The 17,907-nt window shown below is 47.0% G+C and overlaps 1 protein-coding gene across 1 annotated transcript in view; it reads left to right on the plus strand.

The window, feature by feature from the left end:
- The window catches only part of megf8 (multiple EGF-like-domains 8), a 40,186-nt gene that overhangs the window by 15,242 nt on the left and 7,037 nt on the right, over positions 1 to 17,907 (plus strand). The window contains exons 26-43 of the mRNA XM_023833199.2: positions 80 to 212; positions 403 to 644; positions 3,201 to 3,311; positions 3,389 to 3,507; positions 3,811 to 4,048; positions 4,137 to 4,308; positions 4,381 to 4,544; positions 4,634 to 4,769; positions 4,907 to 5,138; positions 6,301 to 6,427; positions 9,556 to 9,766; positions 10,041 to 10,255; positions 10,642 to 10,837; positions 11,630 to 11,798; positions 11,954 to 12,146; positions 12,253 to 12,423; positions 13,276 to 13,406; positions 14,171 to 14,303. Coding sequence (XP_023688967.2) covers positions 80 to 212; positions 403 to 644; positions 3,201 to 3,311; positions 3,389 to 3,507; positions 3,811 to 4,048; positions 4,137 to 4,308; positions 4,381 to 4,544; positions 4,634 to 4,769; positions 4,907 to 5,138; positions 6,301 to 6,427; positions 9,556 to 9,766; positions 10,041 to 10,255; positions 10,642 to 10,837; positions 11,630 to 11,798; positions 11,954 to 12,146; positions 12,253 to 12,423; positions 13,276 to 13,406; positions 14,171 to 14,303 — 3,093 coding nt within the window. The remainder of the gene's footprint in view (positions 1 to 79; positions 213 to 402; positions 645 to 3,200; positions 3,312 to 3,388; positions 3,508 to 3,810; positions 4,049 to 4,136; positions 4,309 to 4,380; positions 4,545 to 4,633; positions 4,770 to 4,906; positions 5,139 to 6,300; positions 6,428 to 9,555; positions 9,767 to 10,040; positions 10,256 to 10,641; positions 10,838 to 11,629; positions 11,799 to 11,953; positions 12,147 to 12,252; positions 12,424 to 13,275; positions 13,407 to 14,170; positions 14,304 to 17,907) is intronic.

Genomic DNA, 17,907 nt, shown 5'->3' on the forward strand with positions numbered 1-17,907 from the left:
TGCACATAGAAACCCTCTCATTACACTGCAGAGAAGTTACCCTGGCTGAAGTCACATGACTGTCTTGTCTCGTTCACAGAGCTCCTACGTGTACGTTTTCGATGGCCTCCCCAGATTCCTTGGCAACGGGGTAGTGCAGTCTGACCACAACCTGATTGGAGCATTCTGCGGGACCACTCGCACGATGCCTGTCACCGTAGAGGCAACATCAGGTCATCACTATGCTCTCTCTCTTTCTCTCTCTCCCTTTCTAAGAGTAGGGCTGAATTTATACCCTAAGAACATTCGATTCATCTGAAGTTTTCCTTTTGTGAAGCTCCCCCTCCTGTTCTCCTGGAGTGCCTTTTTGCTGGATCGTTTTCTCCCAGTCCCCCTGGGCTGAGCCACCAATTTCCCCTCTAGGGGTGATTTCTGTGTACTTCGAGGCCAACGTCTCCTCCGGGCCGCCCCAGGGCTTCAACGCCTCCTTTTGGGTACAACGATGCCAGGAGGGGCTGTTGGAGGACAACACCCCCTGCCAGGGCAGAGCGGAGTGCCGGGAAGGCCTGTGCCACTGTGCCAAGGGCTACGGAGGGCCGCACTGCGACAGGCTCCTGTGCCCAGCAGACTGTGGATCCAAGGAGGGCCGGGGAATGTGTGTCACTGTGAGTGAGCCCTCGGTGTGCTGCGCTAATCCACGGTTAATGGTCGAACTGAGAGCCCTTTTTGGCAGATCAGTTCCTCTGGAACTGAAACTAATGGGAATCCATGCAAAAGCATGCATTCAACATAGAGACCACAGCGTGCATGAGCTGTCATTGAGGCAAGTAATTGAGGTTGTAAATAATGTGGTGCTGGGTTACCCCATCAATGAGCCGTAGGCCGTGATGAATGTAGGGTGGCCCTAACCCTACATTCAAGGTGAGAAACCTGCAAAGTAACATTCCAGGCTGCGATCGAAGGAGCATTCAGAGAGCCTCGGGAAGCAGGAGTGGCCAGAAAGGGTTATAGATCCCTGGAAATTGGTTATGAAGTCAGCAGTGCATTGTAAGACGGCCTATGATTGGAGAGATTCTGCATTGTAAGACACCCTACGATTGGAGGGACTCAGATGTGCACTGTAAGCTCTGAGCTCTGACAGCTCACTCTCACCAAGGAAAGCAGTGTTAGGGATGTGGAAGTTTTACTATTTTGCTGGGGGAAAATTAGTGCCTCCTTCACTCATAAGAATGAATAGAAAAGAATAGTGACAGTTCATAAATCGCTGTGGGGAAATTCTTTTTTTGCTTTTCCCCATCTTGCTCTCCATACAGCAAGCTTGGTGGCCACAGCAACTTTGAGCTTACTCAAGGGCCCGCAGATGTGACTATTCTGCTGAGGCTGGACTTGAACCGGCGACCTTCTGATCACAGGCACGGAGGCTTAGCCCACTGGGCCACACACTGCATCAACAGTCCAACAAATCTTTACATTAAAAAATGCTAAAGTGTGAATGTTGAGCTAGCAGGGATGTGGGAAGACCTGAAGCAGGCTGTAATGGAGAGCAGCCCATGATGAAACGGGTTTGTTAGCAAGGAGGGCCAGAGGTCATCAAGTAAAAGATGAAGGCCTGAGAATGAACTGTGAGAAACATCTGGATCTGCTGCACCTGCCCTGGAGTTTCTCTACTGTACCCCCTGTGCCCGTACCCATGCCTGTACCCCTTGTACTGTACCTTCCACTCCTGTACGGTCTGCCTTAAAGCGTTGCTATTAAGATAATGGTCTGATTTGAATGCATGCTTTGGCGTCACGTAGGATAAGAGTTAAGCTGCCTGCACAGTAGGGTGGGGTGAAAAATTCAAAATTTCCAATAGCAATTTCCAATACTGCCGAAAAGTTGTCACTGTACCTCGTTATTAAACGTGCAAAATACCTTTGAAATACGTTAATATTTTCAGGTTCTGCAACGCGATCGAAGTTTTCACCTGTCACATCAATGCGCAGATCCACGCTACGTATCATCCATATCATAACGCAATGTACAATTGTTCCAATTTAATACAAGAACCTAACAATCGGTCAGTGACAATGAGTAAGTGGGAAACGACTCATTCAGAAATGTGGCGCTCAGGAGCATGCTTACACTGACATACTGGCAATATACACTATCCATTATCTATACCGCTTTATTCATCTGGGTCTTACCAAAAATATTGGGACACCCCTCCAAATTATTGAATTCAGGTGTCCCAATATTTTTGGTAATGTAGTGTATCTGACCATTTTGACTGTCATGCTTAATACTTTTCATTTTGGTGTCACTGAGGAACAATTTTACATTGCGTTATGATATGGATGATACATTGCGTGGATCTGCGCATTGATGTGACAGGTGATTAGTCATAATGCACGTAGAGCGGCAGAGTGGTGTAGTGTATGTGTATGGCTGATACCCAGTAAAAATCTGCGTTACCTAAACGTTGGTATTTTGTAGTGATTATCATGTTGTGAAAGTGCACAAACACAACACCGATGAATACCAAAACATTCATTTCAAACACACCAGTTTCAACACTGCAAGGTTCTGCATTCCAGTATGTAAAGTTCACCGGCAAGAGAAAGCACTCACATGCACAAGTAACTTCTGTAGATCTCAAAACACAGTACAATAGCAAACTAAAACGTCACATAGTAAAAAACAATAAAATGGCAATACAGGAACAACATTACAAAAAAATATGTAAGGTGATTAAACGTAATGCACGTAGAGCCGCAGAGCAATGTAATGTATGTGTATGGCTGATACCCAGTAAAAATCTGCGTTACCTGAACGTTGGTATTTTATAGTGATTATCATGTTGTGAAAGTGCAGAAACACAACACCGATGAGTATAGATAATGGATAGTGTATATTGCCCATTGATGTGACAGGTGAAAACTTCGATCGTGTTGCGGAACCTGAAAATATTAACCTATTTCAAAGATATTTCGCACGTTTAATAACGAGGTCTAGTGACAACTTTTCCGCACTATTGGAAATTGCTGTTGGAAATTTTAATATTTTTCACCTCACCCTACTGCACAGCTAGGAGCCCTGATTTACACTCCTCACTGTATATCTATACCTCAGACATGGTTCACGTCTTTAGTAGCGAAATGCTGGTTTCCGGCCTAAGTGATAGGTATCCCGCCAGGCACGTGTCCTGACGCTGTTCAACCCCCACCCCCACCCATTTGCAGGCTCTTGGAATCTGCCAATGTTCGGAGGGCTGGGCCGGCCCTGACTGTGCCTCCCCCGCGGGCGTCAACAGCCTGTTGTGGGACAATCTGCTGGATACTCAGATGATGGCGGTAAGATGGGCGACCGTGGTTCCTCACTCGCGGTGGTGCCCCTGCCCTCTTATGTTCTCTCTGTCTTACTCTCTCAGAACCAGGCTCACAGGTTCCTGCAGAGGATGGGTCATTCTATGGTCCCGGGCCCTCAGGGGACCCTCTGGATGTATGGGGGTCTTTCACTCACGGAGGGAATGCTAGGAAATGTCTACAGGTGTGAACAGCTTTGCTCACTTAATATTCTTATTTGTTTATTGTTTCTTTGACTGGAGGGGCTTCGCGCTTATGAATATAGTCTCCTTTTAACACTGTACCACCTCCATGGAAAACGGCCCTGTGAACTTGTGACTTATAGGAATGGAGAAGATAGTATTTTGGGTCTGAATGATGGAATACACTATATTGGAGCCGGTTAACATAGCATCACTAGCCGTAGCCGGTGGTCTCTGCCATCAATAACACAAACTCGGCAGTAATCATGGCTTTTAGAAGTCTTCATTATGACTTATTTTCACAGGTACTCTGTATCCGAGCGTCGATGGACACAAATGCTGACTAGCATTGTGGAAGACGGGTCGGCTCCCAGCCCCCGCTATCACCACGCCTCTGCCCTCCTAACCAGCCAGGAATCTCTAGCTGGCACCCAGGGAGTTATGCACGGGGTCATGCTGGTGGTGGGCGGGGTCACACAGAAGGGCGTTGCCATGGACACTTGGGCCCTCAATCTTAGCAGTCTTGTGTGGAAGGAGTTTAAGGTGAGGAGCAAATATCCTTGAAGTTTGTTGGTGTTTGGCTTTGTGTGTATCGGCTTGATTTCCTTCCTTTCCTTGCACTTTCCTGTAGAGCTCAACACTGCCCCCTGTGGCTGGACACACCCTCACGATGCGTCGTAGCACGACGGCCCTCCTTATTGGCGGATACTCTCCAGAGAATGGCTTCAACCATCAACTTCTGGAATTCAGCCTGGACAGTGGGAACTGGACTGTTGCAGCACATGCTGGGACGCCCCCTACAGGTGAGCTATGGGGGAGCAGTAGTCCTTTGAATGTCATGGCCGACCATCTGACCTTTGTCTTGTCCTCTTCAGGACTGTATGGACATTCGGCGGTCTACCATGAGCAGACGGACGCCGTGTACGTCTTTGGCGGCTACCGCTTTCACGTGGAATCGGTGGAGCCCTCAGGGGAGCTGTACAGCCTCTACTACCCCAACCTCACCTGGTCCCTCCTGGTCCCTTCCCAGGGCAACAAGGTACTGCCACAGGGATGGTGCTGTCTGCAACAAACGGGTCTGGAAGGTGGCGCAGGGCAGGGCTAAGACGTCTGTCTGGCTTTCTCTAGCCCTTGTCGCGGTTTTTCCATGCGGCTGCCCTGCTGAAGGACACCATGGTGGTGGTGGGAGGCAGGACAGGAGAAGAGGATTATAGCAACAGTGTCTCTCTCTACCAGATCAACTGCAATACCTGGATACAACCAGGTGAGTGTCCCCTAAGCTGGCGTGGGCTTTGGTGTAGAGCAGTCCTGTGATGGCCCTGGTCATGTGATAGCCTAGGTCACATGATGGCCCTGACTTCACCAGTTGAGTCCAGCCTACTCCTTCCCCCCACCTCTTAGTCTTGGCAGTTGGGGAGCCTGTCAACAAGTCGGTGTCTCTGGCGATGGTGGCGTGGGAGGGCCACCTCTTCCTGTCTGGTGGCTTCAACGGAGTGACACTGGGGCGCCTGCTGACACTGTCCGTGCCTGCTGACCCCTGCGGCCTGCTTCCCACCTCCGAGGCCTGCAACGCCACCACAGGGAGCTGTGTGTGGTTCAGGGGCAGCTGCACCTCCTCCGACACAGCCGAGAGGTACGGGGCCCTGCAAGGTCATTTAGGCCCCTTAGAGTGACATGAACATGGAATTTCAGAAAAATCGCTCTTCAGATTCATCTAATGGCGGCATTGTGCTGTGTGAGTCGCGTAACTGGGTATACATGAAGTCGTGTACCCTCCAGGGTGTCACTTCCTGTCACACTTTTGCCATGCCTTTGTGATTGGTCCACAATTCCAGAACTTTCCTTCCTATTTGTGTCAGTGCAGGCTGTGAAAGTACTGCCACACAGCATGTGATGCTATGCCACACTCACAGTAAAACCAGCAGGGGAGAGATGGGGGGCAGATGGAGGAGATGGGGGAGGGGGTATCAGACTATATGTTGGGAAGTCTCAGCAGTGTTCCCTGGTGGCCCAGGCATAGCCCTTCTGCTTTTAAATGACGTTCAAACCAGCCCCGCTACTCTTGTTATACATAAGTGGCCATAGGTGGAAATTAGCGGGAGAACATTTCAAACTGGATTTAAGGAAGCACTTCTTTACACAGCGTGTAGTCAGAGTATGGAATAGTCTTCCTGATAACATAGTGCAAGCTGAATCCTTGGGTTCCTTTAAATCAGAGCTGGATAAGATTTTAACAATTCTGAGCTATTAGTTAAGTTCTCCCCAAGCGAGCTCGATGGGCCGAATGGCCTCCTCTTGTTTGTATAGTTCTTATGTTCTTATAAGGATTGACTGGTGTAGTGATTGGCACCAGTACAGCAAAGCTAAGTTAGCTGCAGTGATGAACTGCTAACCCTCACCTAGCTGCATGCCAGAAATGCACTAGCAAGCAGTCCTGTAGTCAGAAAGGCAAGTCACACAGAGTCTCATCATCCAAGGCCAGCATCTGTCAGGCAGAACATGTAGCTTCGCCAACAGAAGCTCAATCCAATAGCACCCGGGGCTTACCTTGCAGCTAGGCTAGCTACTCTGAGCCCCTGTCGACCGATAACTCTCTGAAGGACCGCCAAGCTGTGGTGTGCCAGTTTGCAGTTGGGGAATGAGAGGTTGCGAAGAAGACCTCTTCAGTGATAAGCAAAGCTCATTGTCTCTGCACGTAGGCAACCAGCCTGGCACCAGCTCCGTATTAGTGGAAACAAGGTAATAGTGGTCTCCTAAAGGGTGTGTACCTCAGCGATCTTCCCTGTCCACCTTAGGCTGGGCTGCGAGAACATTCATTCTCCGTGTTCCCCAACGCCTCGCCTGCCTGATCAATGCCGCCGGTTGAAGACCTGCAGCGAGTGCCTGGCTCGGCACCCGAAGACCTTCTCCAACTCCGCACAGGTAGTGGAGATGGCTAATGCTGACCGTTTCCTCTCTTGTTCTCTCTTCTTGGCTTGATATGTGATTATGAGCATAATGACCATTAGTGTTGCATTAAACATACTGTACCAAAGGTATTGGGAAGTAAAGCTGATGAAAGATGGTGGTTCAGTGGGTGGCATCCTAATCTAACACCTTCAGGGCTGTGGGCCAGTTCCAGCACCCAGCTGTGTCCGCGTTTCACATGCTTCTCTGGCTTAGCCCCAGATGCCCTGGTTTTCTCCTACGTTCTAAAGATATGCTTTAGGAGAACTGACATCTCGAAATTGCCTTGCGTGTATGTGGTCCTCGGCCTAGCATGATGTCCAGGCTGTACCCTGCCTTGTGCGATAGGCCTCCCTGCAGTGGCTTAGCTGGCACTGAGGATGAATGGGATGAAGACGTTAATGAAGAACAGAATGTGGATTTTTCCTCCTCTTTCGTGATGCTGGTGTTCTGTTTGGTGTTACCCTGTTGATCTTACACAAACCTGGCCTAGGAGAGCTGGTCCTTTCTCTGCGTATTTTGTCGTCTCAGAATTGTCCCTGTCGAGATTTTGCCTCAGTTTCTTCAAATTCTATTTTGTTTAGTTTTGTTCAGGTTAGTGCTGGGCGATTAAAACGATCTCGATTTTTAATCGAAAAAAAATGAGGACGATCACGATGATACACACAGACTATAAGACTCCATCAACCAAGTTTGCTCCGTTTTAGAGAATGCGCTGAGACAGACAACTCAATGGCCTAATGAGCAGAGGTTTACTGAACGCCAGCACAACAGGCAATCACCGACGACGTTGTAATTTTGCCCATCCTTCCTTAAAGAAGCAATGGGTGCGTTCGACTTGAGCTTAAGTCTGTCTGCAGCTGATGCGACATGGAGCGCGACCTGCCGGCGGCTGCAGGGGTGGAGTATAAACTGACTGCAGCCAAGTCGGACAACTTCTACTCCTCGTAGTGTGCGAGACCTGACTGCAATGGCAGCACTGCCAGAAGGGTGTAGATAAATCTATACAAATATCACCTGCATGCACATTACTTCTTTTACAATAACCAACTCCTGATACAAACTGTTAGCAGTAAATAAAACTATTGTGTATAGTGGCTCTGTGTAAAAAGATAGCTGCTAGGAAAAAGATCAAATACATGTATTTCAAGGATTCAAAGTTTTTATTGTCATGTACAGAGTACAATGCAATTCTTACTTGATTGCCTTCTTCACAGACTGGACGATTTAAACAAATAAAGCAGCGCAACCTTACAGTAACTAACAATAAATAAATCACTAACTTACGTGTACTGTTTGAGCATATGTAATTTATTTCAACTTTATTTTACCAGGTAAATTAACTGAAAACCAGTTCTCACTGCTTTACGTGCTTTTCGGGAGAAACAGCAGATAACGCATTAGAATTTCCTGGGATACAAACGTCATGCATGTGACTAAAATCTTCAGCCAATAAGGGCAAAGTTGTGTCGTCACGGAGGCGGTTCAAGTTTGTGCTGCACAGTCTGTCTCAAGTCGTCTTGCTCTCGCAAGGATTTTGTACCATATGACACGGTGACGCGTGGTGACATTTTGCAGCACCGGACCAAAAGAATCTAACCATGATTTGGCATTTTTTTGAATAAGTGTTTTTTGCTTGGTTTAGATACTTTTCTACCTCAGAATTTTAAAGAGTTTTTAAGAGACCAAGAATAGAGGAAGATACTTGTTGCAGTCAGTTCTGTCCTGCTTTATTTTATGTTTGCTCTTTAACATATTTGCAATATTATAGTTTTGCACATTGTTACATTATTATGGTTTTGTTCATTTGAGCTATGTTTCTTTGAGTACTTGAAAATCAATAACCTTTTATAATTTTAAAGGAATTTTGTATGTAAACAGTAAAATTTGTTGGAAAATAAATATTTGTTTGCTAATATTGTTTATTTGTTATTAGTATTCATTCTATTTGTCAGAATAGGGTTATTTTTATTATTATTTTGATTATTACATTATTACATGGAACAGCATTGTGAAACTATAATATTGATGATAATCGATATCGGTCAATACAGGAAAAAATATCGTGATAATTTTTTTTGCCATATCGCCCAGCTCTAGTTGATGTATACTTCTGTTTATCACCTAGTAATGTGATTCTTATGTGAAGGTAGTCTCTCATGTTTCTCAGAATATTGGGTTATGACGTAACTTTGAAGAAATCGTTTTAAGAAAAATGTTTTATTGACGTATCAGTAGGGACATGTACTCTTATATCATGTGGACTGACATGTCATGGTATTAATATCATGCGAGTTGTCACACCTGTCGCTTAGCATGACCGTGTGTTGGAAATTTGTATCTTTCCCTGGAAAAGTAATTTTGCATTTAAATGCTGTTTGCATTCTTTTGTAACTGACGTACTTGTTACTTAGTCCGATTTTTACAGTTTACAAATGAAAAAATTTAATGTAAACAAAGTCAAGATGTTTCAGAAATGGAAACTTAAAAATCTGTATGAGCAGGCCTTGAGGACAGCGCTCTCTGCAGGTCAGGGCGAGTCCTGTCATGGTGTGAGCCAGCCTTGAGGACAGCGCTCTCTGCAGGCTGGGTCGAGTCCTGTCGCAATGTGACCAAACCTCATGGATGGTGCTGTCTGCAGGCTGGGGTGAATTCTGTTGTGATCTGAGCAGGCCTCAAGGATGGCGGTCTCTGCCAGCCAGGGCGAGTTCTATTGCGGTATGACGCTCCTGGCCAAGGTTTCCTGATGAGGACTGTGAGGCCAGGGGCTGTTGATGCTGTTCACTTTGATATACATGCCCTTTCTGTAAAGCCATCTGTCTTTGGCTGCTGCTTCCATTAATCCATCCATCCATCTTCCAGCTGCTTATGTAGGGAAAACAGTGAGCCTACTGTGTGTGACACAAGGGCCTCCCTGGAGGGGGATGCCAGTCTGTTGCAACTGCTGACTTCTATGTGTTCATGTTGTGTGATTGATCTCTCGTGTTTAGTGAGAGAAGCCCTTTCTGGGCAGTCTTAGAGAAGTGCTTTTGGATGGTGGTTGGCCATGCAACATGGTGGTGTGGAGCCATGTGTGCCCATTTTCTGACACCTGACACCCCCAGCTGGCGCTCCAGTGCAAGTGGTGCACAAACTGCCCGGAGGGAGCCTGCATCAACAGCTCCGTCAGCTGCACCTCCGAGCACGACTGCCGCATCAACCAACGGGAGATCTTTCTGTCCAGCAACTGCACGGAGACTAGCTGCGAGGCGTCCGACTGCCCCAAATGCACTGCCTCGGGCAAGTGCATGTGGACTCGGCAGTTCAAGCGCACAGGTGAGTGGGGGGGTGGGTGAGCCTGACCCTGGGGTCTGAAATAAGCACATGCTATAGACTAGAACTAGATGGGCTGGTGTGGATTGGAGTGTGCTTCCACAGTGATCCATTTTGTTTTGTTTGTTGTTTTGTGTTTCATTGTTTTTGTTTTGTTTTTTGTTTCTGATATCTATGTATAGAATGCTACTTAAATAAGTAACTTTGTTTGAAACAGTCCAAGCCCTGAGATGAATTGCCTTACTGTGTGTTTTTTTTTCTTTGTGCCCCCCTCCAGGCGAGACTCGCCGCATCCTCAGCGTAAACCCCACCTACGACTGGACCTGCTTCAGCTATGCCCTGCTCAACGTGTCTCCCATGCAGGTGGAGTCATCACCGCCACTGCCCTGCCCTCCTCCATGCCACCACCTGGGCACGTGCAGCCTCTGCCTGGGCTCACGGGGCTCCGACGGCGGCTGGCAGCAATGCGTGTGGAGCGTGGCCCTACAGCAGGTGAGGAGGGCAGGGGGCGTGGTTCTGACTTATCATGGTGGGGGAGGGCATGGGGCGTGGCTTTGACTCTTATAATCGGGGACGGCATGGGGCGTGGCTCCAACTCATCAAGGTAGCGAACTGGGGGGCAGGGTGCGTGGCTCTGACTCGGAGGGGGGTGGAGGGGTTGCTCTGACTCATTGTGGGAGAGTGCAGGGGTGGGGACATTGCTCTGATTTTTCGTGGTGGGGGGGGCAGGGGCAGCAGCTGTGTTGCTGACTGATCACTGACTCACACATGCTTAATGTGTGTTTCTCAGCAGCGGCGGCCTCATTAGTCATGACTCCGTATTATAATGTCTCTCGGTTTTCTCTTGTCCCCCCCCCTTTTCTGTCGTCCGTTCTCAGTGCATGAGCCCGTCCTTTGTCCCACTCCGCTGCGAGGCTGGACAGTGTGGCCGTTTGCTCACCAGGGGTGACTCCTGCTCACCCCAGTGCTCGCAGCTCACCCAGTGCTCCCAGTGCATTGCCAGGCCCCAGTGCGGCTGGTGTGCCACCCGTGGGGGCAACGGGGCTGGGCGCTGCTTGCATGGTGGCCTGGAGGGTGAGTATGAGACGGGAGTGATCACTGCATAGTGTGCAAGTTGATTGGATCACGAAGGGGTCAGTCATCACTCTGTGTAAGCAGAGAGGTGCAAAATGGCAAAAAGTCTGGCAAAGCCTCCGAAGCACTCAATTGAACTAATTATCACAAGCATTGAACCACTTTAGTCTTTCTTCTCCTTCAGAGTCAAAGAATGTTGGCTGAGAAATCTGTTCTTGCTGTACAGATTAACCTTTGTGTTCCAGATAATTGACACTCCATTGGACTCTTTAATAAGCCACAGACGCTGACAGTGATGGGTTTTTCAAACTGTAGCAATTGTTCTTTTCCATCCTTCTTCCAGCAGTTTATCCGGTTCAGGGTTTCAGCAAACTTGAATCCTGTCCCAGGAAGCACACGGCTGGGGACTCCCCAGATGGGATGTTAGTCCATCACAGGGCACACAGTGACCAGTTCACCTCACAGTGTTTTCACTAACTATGGGGGGGGGGGGGAGCCCGATTATCCAGTGGCGACCTGTACAGCAGGGGGAAAATATGCAGACTCCACACACATACAACTGAGATTCGAACTCTTGGCCATAGAGGTGTGAGGCTACAGCACCAGGCACCTATCCCCGCATATCCACCCACATACTTGGTGAGCCTGGCCCCATCCAGACATGCGTCCGTAACGAGGTTGGGGGGCCGTGGCCGGGCACTCAGACTCAGGCATGCAGGCATACACTGGTCAGTTTACCTGAGGAAACCCAGCGTGACCCTCCCTCCCTGTCTCTCTCCCTGCTTCCCTCAGGTGTGAGTGAGGACGTCTGCCCACAGTGGAACAGCAGCTGGTCCTTTCTGCACTGCCCAGAGGAGGATGAGTGCGCCAACGGGCACCACCACTGCAACAGCACGCAGGACTGCCACGACCAGCCGCAGGGCTACAACTGCACCTGCAGGCAGGGCTACGTGCTCAGCAGGTACAACCCTCCCTCATGTTTTAGGGTTAGTGCAAGTATCAGTGTTGGGGTTACAGTTAGGGTTAATAACACTGCGCTCTCCCTCAGTGTGTCGGACCAGTGCAACCATTTGTGCGGGCTGGGTTAGGGTTAGTGACTCTGTGCTCTCCCCACAGCGTGTCGGGCCAGTGCGAGCCCGTGTGCAGCCAGGGTTGCGTGAACGGCACCTGCGTGTCACCGGGCGTGTGCCGCTGCCATTTCGGCTTCGTCGGAGACAGCTGCTCGGCGCAGTGCCGCTGCAATAAGCACAGTGACTGCGCCAGCCTGACCCAGCCCGATGTCTGTCTGGAGTGCCACAACAACACCATGGTGAGCACGCCCCACCCCCTTCAGGCTGAGCCCGGCTGACATCACACATGCGGTCTGAAGTATTCTGCTGACATGATCCCACTCCACATGTATCCCCTCCCCCCAGGGCCAGCACTGTGAGAAATGCAAGCCGCTGTTTGTGGGCTCAGCTTTGGGAGGTGGCATGTGCCAGCCCTGCCGGAAGTTCTGCCAGGGCAACAGTGCTGTGTGCCTATCCCGGGAGGAGCACAAGCAGGCGCTGGAGCATCCCAGAGAGTTCCCGTTGGACCCTGAGAGTGTAGGCAGCTCAGCCCAGCAGCCTCCGTGTCACCCCCCCCCCCCCCCAATCTTTATGCTTCCGTGCAACATGTTCAAAAATACCTTAAGTGGTCTCTCTCATCTGCTCTATGAGTCTTACACTATATTATATAGTATATACATTATAGTTTAATGTATTTTTTTAGCAGATGCTTTGTGCGCAGTGCACCACAGTCATGCAGCTTTCAAGGAGCTAACTACTAACTACAGCCAGGCTGATTGTCCAGTGACAAAAGTTACTGTGCAAAGTACTATGGGAGCAAGGATTGTACAGCACTATACAATGCTAAACATCCATCTATTTTCTATAACAGCTTGTTCTATTCATGTTGTCTGGAGCCTGTCCTGGAGGGTATGGGCAAAAGGCAGAGAACAACCCGGGATGGGACACTAACCCATCACAGGGCACACTCACACACCAGTCACATGCACACCTATGGGCAATTTGGTGACTCCAATTAGCCTCAGCAAGTCTTTGGACTGTGGGGGCAAACCAGGGTACCCGGAGGAAACCCCATAATGACAGGGGGAGAACCTCCACACACATGGAGCCATGGCAGAGACTCAAACCCAAGACCCAGAGGTGTGAGGCAGCAGTGCTAGCCACTGTGCTGCCCTTAGTACTCACCACTGTTATACAATACTAAACATTGTAAGAACCTGGCAGAAGACGAGATCTAGTCAGACCCCCATGAGGACTATGGTGGTGTAGAGAGAGCGCCATCTAGATGGGGGGCAGATTTCCTCCCTTCCCCAGCTCCCTCCACCTCGTACACCGTTCCGTCTCTCCCCCTTTTTCCTGACAGTACCCCTGTCCACTGTTTCCCTGCAGATCACACAGTGGGTAATGGAGGGCCCCACGGAGGTCAGTGCCGTGTGTGTCAACTGCCAGAACAACAGCGTGGGGGACAAATGCGAGACCTGCCTCAGCGGCTACTTCTTGCTGCAGGGCAAGTGTGAAAAGTGAGTGTGGGCTGGGCTGTGCCCCATTCTGTCCAGGAACTGGATTCTATTGGCTGCGACAGTCTCACTGAGAGCAAAGTGGTTGTGAGCTGCCCATTGTCCGTTATGAGGATGTCATTAATTATCTGGCTCTTCAAGTGTTGTGGGTAACTCTGAAGCAAATGAGAGTGACTAAAACTCTGCTGGCTCATGATCGCATAAAATTGCTATTTCTGGCTGGGCACAAGAACTGTAGAGGAAAAAATGTGGATGAGATACAGTCACTGGTATGTACAATCATTAGAGATGGCACCAGTCTGATACCCAAAACACAAAAATGTGTCAGCCTTTAGCTGTAAACACTAGGATTCTGTGCAACATCGCAACCTCAGTTCTCATGTTGCTTACAGCCAGGAAAGGAATACTATTAGTCTGTTAAATCTTTAATAAGGCCCTCATTTTAATGCACGGTGAAAGTATATCGATATAAACAGTAGGTGATGTCTCATTTTGAAAATGTATCAATATACAATGAACATTTTACACTTCCGATTTGACTAGAATATGGTAACACAAACTATGATGTAGAAAACTGGATAATAAATTGCAAAATCGCAAAACAAATTGCAATTAAAAATGCAGACTGAGCAAAGCCTATGACCTGTTAGCAGTTCTGATCATTAAAACCACTTCTCTGTTGTGACAATGTAAACCTTCCTTGGCAGCACGTGGGGAAATGGGCCAGTTGGGGTTAATGTGCTGCAATGACTCCTCCTGTCCCGCAGGTGTCAGTGTAACGGCCATGCAGACACCTGCAACGAGCATGATGGCACAGGCTGCCCCTGCCAAAACAACACAGAGACTGCTTCCTGCCTGACCAGCTCTCAGAGCGACAGGAAGGACTGCTACAAGCAGCAGGTGCGTGAATGAACGTGACTGGGAGTATCACTTTTCAGCCAGTGTTACTGGGACATGGTACCTTGATTTGTCTGAGTGTTGCTGCTTGGTGATGGGGGATGTGGCAACAATACACACAGAACAGGAAGTCTGTAGTTGGCATAGTACTCCCGGTCAGAGCCCAGGTGGAGCCCTAGGCACTATGGCAAGCCGTTTTAACATTTAATCACTAGACTGGATATGTATTGCAGATATCTTTAATTCAATTCTTCCTGGTCAAAAAGAGCATTTCAGATATCCACAATGACATTCTTCCTATCCATAATTGTCATTTCAGATATCCACATCGTCTTTCTTTCTAAATCAATATTAGCTGGATTTACCAGTTTTGCTCCAGTTTCATTTTTGATTTGGTCACCCAGAGGGTCTGCTAACAGAAAGACAGCTAGGGCAAGTGGTGTGTTGAGGGGCTGTCAGGTGTTCGCAGTCAGTGCATGGGACAGTCATTCACTCACAAAATGCATCATTTTGACCAGAGCATATAAGTGGAGCTCATCGCTCACGGAGCCGTACGCTCCTCCAGCTCCCCCCACTCACAGCCGCTTCGCTCATTATCACCCCCCTCTCAGGTCAATTTTAATCCCGCTCCAAGGAAATTGCTCACCGCTGTCTCCAAAAATGAAAACAACCTGCATCATATTTTAATTTTAGCTTGAACTTTAGCCTGGCATCAAAATAAATGAGCAAACAAATCCACATTCAAGTAGAAATGGTTTATTTCTGGGTCAGTCATGCTTCAGACACAGGGTGTGAACTGGTCTGGTACAGCAGCAGTATACGAAAGTGGAGCGAGGTGACGCTAATTGTGGATAGTCAATGGACCCATTTTATGTTAAAACGGCATCCTATCTACTCGTCAACCGATATCCACAATACAATTATAGATATCTGCAATTGCATTTTTACTAGACATAATATGAATCCAGTCCCCGAGTCTTCCTCGCCCCACCCATCCCTCACTGAAAGTTGTTGGTACTCCCAGGATTAGATTTTTGTTCAGCCATCATACAACATTTACTAAATCAGAAGAAAAAATGCAAAGTTATTATTTTTATTATAATGTCTTCATCTTCAATTCATTCTACAATTCCAGTACTCCATGCTATACACTCTACATACACTCTAATACATTTTGAAAGAAAAAAAACACTAGTACCTAAGTGCATCATGGTATGATGAGTAGTGTACAAGGCCCAAAACCTTTCACTAACATGTTTATGTTGTTAGCAGGCAGACAGTTTACAAGCCAAATTCACAATTAGAATCTAGCGATCGCAGAAAATAAAATAACTTTGTCGTATTACACAGCCTTGTATGAAAGGACAACGTAAGCCCCTAGTGATTGTGACGTTGTCGACGGATAAGCCTGTTGAGGGGTTAATTATACAATAATCCAAATACTAATTTACTAATTTCTAATAACACAGTGTCTAATATAATGCAGACACTAAAAATGGGAACTGATACTAGGCCTGCAGGATTGGGTGATCTCACTCCATGCAGTTGGGAGAAATCAGGAACTGACAGCAAGAGAACAGGTCAAGATGACCTCGTACCAGACAGCAGGAAGACAGGAACCCATCAGATATCCAATGCTTCTTTTAACTTTTGCATAACATAAAGGGGGGAGGGGGGAACATGTACTCACTGGCTAACTAGAGCAAATGTCGAAATATGTTGTAGTCACGTAGATGGAAAAGTACAGAAAAGGGGGGCCACACCCCAAAAGGCCTATAAAGACCCAGAACCGACACGTATGGTTCGAGCTTCTTTCTGTACATGCTGAATGTATGTCAGATGGTTGCTCCCTGATTGCAATCTGAATAGAGAATAAACTGGTGACTTGCAACTACTCCTCGACTGTGCAGTGAATCTCTTCTCATCAATGGACCCGGCGGAGTTCGACTCCAACACCGTATAAAGGATAGACATGTTTAATAAGGAAATTTGCAAAGTCGTGCACTTTTTATCTAGATGTCTGACACATTGTTCGAATTTCCGCTCTCAGATGCAAACAAGTTACACAGAAGGACCATTGTCGGCATCAGCTGAAGTGAATGGTAACCACGCTTTCGAACAAACAGTTTTTCCGCCATGTATTGTTCTTAGCAGCTCTGTGATCGGGGCAGAGTAACGCAACTTTCACACACTGCCTGCTCCGCCCCACACACACAGAGTGAAACTCTCCGATACAAGAAAAAAAAACAGAACTGATAACATCGGGCTATGGTATTAATTAAAATTTTAACAACTAAAATGATTTTTAACGATTAAAAAAAACCTCTGTGAGCCCACCAACAAGCGCACAAAACTGTCAGAATCAATGATCCTTAACGTTACCTGTAAGCTACAGTTGGTTGAAGGCTCGTTATCATTACGCCAGTTCCCGACAGCGTAATTCGCGTTCTCTTTCAAAAGCACTCGCATTTTCTTTTAAAGCAACATTTCATAGCAAACCAATTAAATACGTCTTTGAAAGATCAGAATTTAAGCCTTACCGTTTTCTCCGATATATCGGTCGACCTCTACTAGGCACGCTTCACGGCCCCCCAACCCCCTCCTCCAAAATAAAACACGTAATGGATGTCAAGTAATATGGATGACTTTGTTTAATACAAACGAACTAAGCAATGGCAAATGTATGCAAAGTGGACTCAAGGTACTTATAAATAATATACTGTCAAAATTAAAAATACCAGAGTTTACTTATCTCTATATTTAGAAAATTTATTTTTTCTTTTGCAAAAAAAAAAAAGGCAAGGCTGCCAATTCTTCTGAGAAGGGTCCAGCTGCAGATGGAAATATGTCACCTCCACAGGAAACGTGACTCAACTCTGTTACAGATATCGAATAACATTAGGCTTGTTCTAGGCTTAATTGATTATTCAGATTTTTGTGAGGACAATAATTTTATATTATTTGTGGATTTTCGTAAAATATTCGATACTATTGAACATGGCTTCATTTTTAAGGCTTTGAACAAATTTGGCTTTGGCCCCTTCTTTATAAAAGCTATTACAACATTATATAATAATGCTAACTGCTCCATTAAATTGCATGCAGGTACTTCTCCTAGATTTGATCTGAACCGAGGTATCAGGCAAGGCTGCCCTATTTCCCCATACTTATTTTTGATCTGTGCCCAACTCCTATGTGATTATATTAAACTTAGTCCCTTGAAAGGCATAACATTTGCAGACAGAGAAATTGTTATACGTCAGTTGGCGGACGATACTACTCTATTTTTAAAAGATTCTTCTCAGGTGACAACAGCCATCAACATAATTAAGTCTTTTTCTAATGCTTCAGGCCTTCATTTAAATATTGGGAAATGTGAACTTTTTGCCCTTAGAAACTGTACTAATCCTTCTATTGCTGGTATTCCAGTGAAAGACTCCATCACCTATCTTGGTATTGTTATTGGCAGGAATCAATCCTTGATGTTCTCTTAATTTCGCTCCAATTCTACAAAAAACACAAAATTGCTGGGATTGCTGCGAGAGAGTGGTGTTGAGCTGCAGAGATTGTTTGTGATTGTTTTTTGGAGTGTTTCGAATGTATTTTG

The sequence above is a fragment of the Paramormyrops kingsleyae genome, chromosome 9 (assembly GCF_048594095.1).
Source record: "Paramormyrops kingsleyae isolate MSU_618 chromosome 9, PKINGS_0.4, whole genome shotgun sequence".
In the NCBI taxonomy this organism is placed as follows: Eukaryota; Metazoa; Chordata; class Actinopteri; order Osteoglossiformes; family Mormyridae; genus Paramormyrops; species Paramormyrops kingsleyae.